The sequence below is a fragment of the Chiloscyllium plagiosum genome, chromosome 2 (genome assembly GCF_004010195.1).
Source record: "Chiloscyllium plagiosum isolate BGI_BamShark_2017 chromosome 2, ASM401019v2, whole genome shotgun sequence".
Taxonomy (NCBI): domain Eukaryota; kingdom Metazoa; phylum Chordata; class Chondrichthyes; order Orectolobiformes; family Hemiscylliidae; genus Chiloscyllium; species Chiloscyllium plagiosum.
In genome coordinates this window covers 145,457,131-145,463,641 of record NC_057711.1, presented here as the reverse complement: position 1 = coordinate 145,463,641, position 6,511 = coordinate 145,457,131, and the positions used below count along the sequence as shown (strand labels likewise).

The following is a 6,511-nucleotide window of genomic DNA, read 5'->3' as shown; positions in this document are numbered from 1 at the left end:
CCATTTTAGAAGGTAGTAAAGTGATAGTGAGCTACGGTTCATTTGGTCACATTACTGTCATAGTTCATTAAGGAGTTACAGGATTTTGATCCAGTCTACAGGGCAACAGATCTGAAATTGAAAATTGGAGTAAGACTGGATTACTCTTTTTCAGATGTCATGGAATTAAAGTAGGCCTAATGGCCTCCTCCTGTGCTGTAAATATTTTTCTATTGCCTCTGACAACTGAATGGAAGTTCAAATGCAATGGTTTGTGAAAAGGACCTTTATTGAATTTAGTACAGTTCATACACATCTTCAGTGAACAACAGATAACTTTACATGGTGTTAGTAAAGCTATATAATGAGGGTGTTATTTCAGCAAACTCCATAGCTGTGAAATACTAAAATATTACGGAGTCATAGCTTTTTCTTGGATTATGAAGCTCATTAAACTTCACAATTTGAGAACAATTCTGCCTAATTATGTGGAAAAGTTGATTAAGGTACACTTCATCATAAGAAGAATAATCCATTAAATACAATGTGGAGTAATTGTATTGTGGGGACTTGAGATTGTGTGAGTGATTGGCGGGTCTACAACCTATCAACCTTTGGGAAGTTGACGGAGATGAAATCGGGAGGGTATATTCTAATTATGAATGTTATGTTACAGCACAGCTTTATTTGAGAAACCCAGGTGATGGGGAAAGTCATCCAATATGTTGAGGAATTTCGTGGAAATTTAAAAGATTAACTTCATCAAGAAATTTAGAAAACAGGAGAGAAGAAAGACAGAGCAAGGGAGTACTCTCTAGCCCTGAAATGTCATGTGTAGTGTTAAGTTGAAGGGATAAATCAAATTGCGAGTTGAGATATGCTGAATTTTATGGGGCGCCATGCTGTGGGCAGTGTTAATTACTTTGAAGTGAAATCTACTTCCCATTCATGGGAAGAAATTCTGCCTTAGTGAGCTGCTGACCCATCAGGTGACCAGGGGCTCAGTAACCCAGCAGTCCCACTGAGGCTGGCCACAGTTGCCAATACAGGTGCTCTCCAATATTAATGATCTGAAGTAAGTTGTTGGGTGGAGATCTCAGCGAGGGGAATGATTGGCTGGGTTTGATGTCTGGAAAGGGTAGTGTTAAAGGAGTCCATGGAGGGTCCTTCCAATGGGCCTTGAAGACCTATGAAAGAGATATACCATCTCTCTCCCCTCCCCTCAACCTCCCAAGGGGATTAATGGACCCAAGGTCAAATGTGTTACCTGATGGCTCGTGCATCACCTTAAAATTTCAGACAGATTGGAGATGGAAAACCACTTGATTTATGTGTTTCCTGCCTTAAAGCCCACCAACAGAGGAACATAGAATTCAGCTCAAGATAAAAACTCACTTAAAATCAGCAAATCTTTGCAACTGCAATGCGATGGAATCATGTAATTCATGATGTAATTGACCATAAAACTCTTTGTAAGGAAACCGACGCCGGTCTACCATGAGCATGTGCAGAGAGAGGTGTTGGAAACTATATTAGAGAGCCGTATATGATAATCTAATATGTACAGGTGTGAATCGAAGAATGTAATTGTACTTAAGGCCTTGAGGAGCCTTGTGTAGAGAACAGGAGCAAGCACACTTATAAGCAGTTTATATACCACCTACCAGCAGATTAGATTCAGTGAGCTAAGTGGTCAATTATAAAGGTATAATGCAAATAGTATGAGTATTGTGCCAAATGCCTCCTGAAATCTATTCATTGGTTAATCCTACAGTTTTTCTTGCGTTATGACTTGTATCTGAAATGTGAAAGCACAGCGTTTGGATAATGTAGGGAAAATTAAGCATTTCGCTCTGAATTAAATCTTATTTGCATGCACAACTCTCAATACTCATCTCTTTTATCCTCTCAATAAAAATATCACCAGACTCTGTTACGTGCATTAAACTAACTGAAGAATATTTTTCCGGGGTACAGTGCCACCTATGGGAAAAGAAATGGGAATAAGTAATGGACTTTCATTAAAAAAAAAGTGAGACAACAACAGAATGCAGAACTTACCTTTGATTTTTCGTTATGTTTTGCATCACTGTTCTCCATGCAGGACTTATTGTGACTATGTCCTCCTTCTCAGTGATTAATTCAGAGCAATAACCTCTAGGGAAGCAATACAAAATGCAGATTTAGATGCATAGGTAACCATTCTACTTTATGCATGTGGGTCATTAAAAAAGTTGCAGTAGTTTTCAAAAATGCATTCCTGTCATGCAGATTTACTTGTTGCACTGAAACTGGATTTAAGTGTGTTCACTGTTTTTCAGAGTGGTTTCTTAGTAATGACACTCCAGCCTTCAGGTAAAGGTTCTGGGATCACTCTCACAACAGGGATTTGAGCACATAATATTAGGACTGAAGGTGTGCTGCACGTTAGATCAGATATTAAACCATGACCCCATCTAACCTCTCAGCTAGTTAGAAATGGTTTGATAATACAATTGCAAAATCTATTCATTTCACATCAGTCATCACTGAAATTGATTATCTGGATTTCCTTATTTCTATTTGTGGGACCTCTGTGCAAATTAACTGAAGTTGTTTCCTGCATCTGTAAAATATAATAAAAACATGCAGAACATGAATAAATCACAGTTCATGACTTTATAGTTCAAAGTGACGAATGATGAGTGGGAATGGTAATGGGAGGGAGAGTAGAATGCAAGGAAATGGGGAAGAAAAGACAGAATTAGAAACTTGTTTATTCCCTCCTAAAATGCCAACTCAGACCAAACCAGAGTCAGCACTGATTTAGGACTCACCTGCAAGCATTAGCATAGAAACCCCGTGGTTCCAAGATCCAGTTATTTAACTTCAAAGACTGTAAGTTCACGTACAGTGGGTGCATTTTGCACTCCCCAGAAATATCCCTGCTACGTGGGAATTTCCACCTGTTCTCCCTGGAGCTCCGCTGGTTGTTTCTGCTGCCAAATGGCTTTGCTGCCTTCCTCCTTTCTGACAGTGCCAACCTATAGGCAACAAGTAGTGGCTCATCCTGAGAGTTTGTGTCAAGGCAGTAGAGGCTTTGAGTCAGAGCATCGTGTAATACCAGACTCCCACTGTCATCAGTAAACTGGAACTGAAATCCTATCACATCCAATGTCCACTGTCTCAGGATGGTGGAAACATTAAATGTGTCATATCCAGAAGATGGCAGCTCACTCAGATTCAAAATCTTCTTGTCAAGTGGATCACTGATGGTGAGGTTTTTCCCTTCCAAACCAATATTATGTACGGTTACATTAACCGTCAGAGACTTCGGATGGAGAGTTCTTCGCAATAGCACCAACTCTGCTGCCACCATGGAGGGCTTGAGTTTGGAAATGTTGAACCATATCCATCCTGGATTGTCATATTCAGGAACTGAAGTAAACATAAGCAAAATTAGTTAAATTTATCAATCAGTATGAGGTGTGTTTGATTCCTTTATCAAAGATTTCGTTTGCTACATTTCCAATATCCCACCGGTTCTAATGCTTCAGTACATTGCAGGTGCTATTTAAATTAAAGTAATTGCTGTGATAGGGTTAGCGATGGAACGTTTGTATTGAATTGACCTTTTTAGTCCTCTCCCATCAGTAGAGATTTCTGATGCATCAATAGATAATTGTAGAAAGGAGAAACAAGATCAAATATCAAATTCACGAGATTGAAGTATTTTTGTGCTTTGATCAAACTTTTCAGTCTCTTTGCTACTGCTTTACCTGAGTCGGGATTGCTTTTTTAGATATTTTGCTGTATATTCTAATTTCTGTTTTAACTTATTGAGCTTACTTCTCCATTTCACGATTGATGCTCTGGTCTATCATTATGCTCTGTGGCAAAACAACCACAATGATTTTGGGTTTCTTTTGTACTGGTTTTTTGAGTACAGTCTGATGTTGGAGAATTTGCCCACCGTTTATTTTTCACTCATTCACGAGATGTGGAAGTCACTGGTTTGGCCAACATTTATTGCCCATCCCTAATTGCCCAGAGAGTAGTTAAAACCATTGCTGTGGGTCTGGAGTTACATGTAGGTCAGAGCAGGCAAGGTAGCAATTTCCTTCCCTAAAGGGTGTTAGCGTGTCAGATGTATTTTTCCAAAACTCAACAATGGTTTCATGTCGATACATAATTCCAGATTTTTACCGAATTCAAATACTAATGAATTCAAACACTGTCTGCCATGGGGGTGGAACCAGGTTCCCAGGACATTTACCTGAGTCTCCAGATTAACAGTGTAGCAATATTATTACAGTTGTAACAGTCTTATTTCAGAAGTCAAAATAATAATGATATAATCTATGCTAATCGTTTGATGCAGTGTGGAGGGAATGTGCATTGTTGAGGGTGATTTTAAATAAGACATTGAACTCTGATACTTGAGTAGGATTTTAGGTTTTTTGGAAACCTTTGAGGATTCAAGTCAATGTTTCTTCATTGATGATATTATGATTGATAATCGCCTATTTTGCTTCTTGTGTGACATCAATAAAGGATCTGGACCATTTTTCAAGAAATATTTTAATCTTCCACTTACTGAGGATGCCATCAGATGTTTTTAATGTATTATGCATCCAACCAATGAAAGTCATATTTCTGCTTAAAAATAAATCCACCAGTAATTTGCAATAAATTCTTAAAGTCAATTTTTTCCTTTCTTCCTTGTGTGGGTATAGCTGGACATATGCTCAGTCATTTACAGCAAATAACCAGGCAAAGCAAGAATTTACAGCTAAGAATAGGTTTTATGAAAGTATTGAGCCTTACAAACTGTATAAACAATTAAATTATAATACACCGTACCTTTGATACTGCGGAAGCTTTGCACCAGAGTTCCCTCAGTGGTAGTGGAGTCCTTGGTTTCTGATGAGCTGAGTTGCTGATAGATCAGTCTCATGTAAGGGTGAAGCTTGGTACGTCGTGGAAATGTAAGTGTGTTTATATGTAACATTTCCAAAATGGCTTTACTGAATGGTTGCTGTATTTCATGGTTGTCTGCATAGGAATTTGTTACGTCTGACGCCAAGAAGCAGACGAACAACAAAGCTCCAGAGAGAAAGTTGAACGGTCCCATTGGCATTCTGTTTCTAAGCTCAGTTTTCCCTTCACAGCACACCCTTGGCCGAGTGCGATGTGTGCCCTGATCCTAGAGGAAGAGGAGGGGTGGGAGTAATGATGAACTCCAGCCAGGAAACTGTTGTTAATTAATTGCAAATTCTTGAAACGTTTGGCAGGTTTTGAAACTCATTAGTAGCATTATGAAACAGCAGGAAATCTGCAGTGAACCCTCCAGAGACTGGGAAATATGTTTGGAGTGCAGTAACCCACTGGACACCGCAAAAGCTTTACTGCTGGGTGATCTATTAGCACTCCAAGTACTTTCCAGCTTGATTTACTTTTTCAAAAATATTATTTTTCTTTGATCTCTGTGGGTCACATCCCATTCGGATTGAAATTGGACAGATGGGCTGCTTCAAGATGTATGCCAAAGGCTTTATCATTGCCTAACTTTGGGTCACTTCCAGGGTCATGTGTAAAGAATTGGGTAATAGGTCAAATTGGACAATGAATTCAAAGGCAAAGTAGGATGAATGGCCTCATTCTGTGCTTTAAGTTTCTATGATTTCCTCCCTAATTTTTCTTCCATCCCATTTTGTGTTGAAGCACAGGCCTGTGCTCACAGCTTCCAGACTAGAATTTTGCCAAGATGAAATTCAAATCCCCTCTGAGATAAAGTTGAAAATCACACAGGTTATTGTCCAATAGATTTATTTGAAAATACAAGCTTTCTGAGTGCTGCTCCTTTGTAAGGTAGCTAGTGGGGTAGGAACATAACATAGAATTTATAGTAAAATATCAAACCTAGATTGCTGTTAAGTCTTTAAACACTTAGTATGGGGATGCAGGTTTTGATTGATTAATATGCAAATCCCATTACTTCTTTCAAGTCACAGTCCCAAGATAACTTAAACTTTTATGAAAAAAAGGTGACATCTCAGCTCAGACAATACATTAAAGGTGTGCTGTTAGAGTCTGTCTGTATCCTAACCTTGAGTCAGACTGGTTCTAATTCCAAAGTAAGAATTTATAAAATGTTACATTGACTGACTGTCTACAGATTGTGTGATTTTTTGAACAAAATAGAATGTATCTGCAAATACAAATTTACCCCATAGACTTACACTGTATATGTATGTGTGTGAGGGGGAGAGAGAGAGAGTGTATGTATTCAAAGGATTGTGCCAACATAGTGCTTAGTGTTATTGTGGTTATCAAAGTTTGTTGTCAAATTTTTCAAACCACATCCAAGGCCTTAAAACTAAAAATTATACTGTGTTGGTAAAATTGATTTTATTGACTGAAGTCTTTTGGGAAATGCGTTTGAAAGATATGGTCGACAAACATGACTAGCACTTCTTTAAAAGAATCGCATAGTTTGAAATATATATGTACCTTTAGAGATACAAAATACACACAAATCATTGTCCAATAG

General features: G+C 38.3%; 1 protein-coding gene across 1 annotated transcript; it reads right to left on the bottom strand.

Annotated features, from left to right (window-relative positions):
* Positions 1–250: 250 nt before the first annotated feature.
* LOC122564968 (bone morphogenetic protein 2) lies at positions 251–5,195 on the bottom strand. Its single transcript, XM_043720535.1, has 4 exons — positions 4,822–5,195; positions 2,796–3,396; positions 2,041–2,136; positions 251–1,962 (listed from the first exon to the last, which is right to left on the bottom strand). The coding sequence occupies exons 1-4, from the start codon at positions 5,096–5,098 to the stop codon at positions 1,845–1,847; spliced, it is 1,092 nt and encodes a 363-aa protein (XP_043576470.1). The 5' UTR covers positions 5,099–5,195; the 3' UTR covers positions 251–1,844.
* Positions 5,196–6,511: the final 1,316 nt, after the last annotated feature.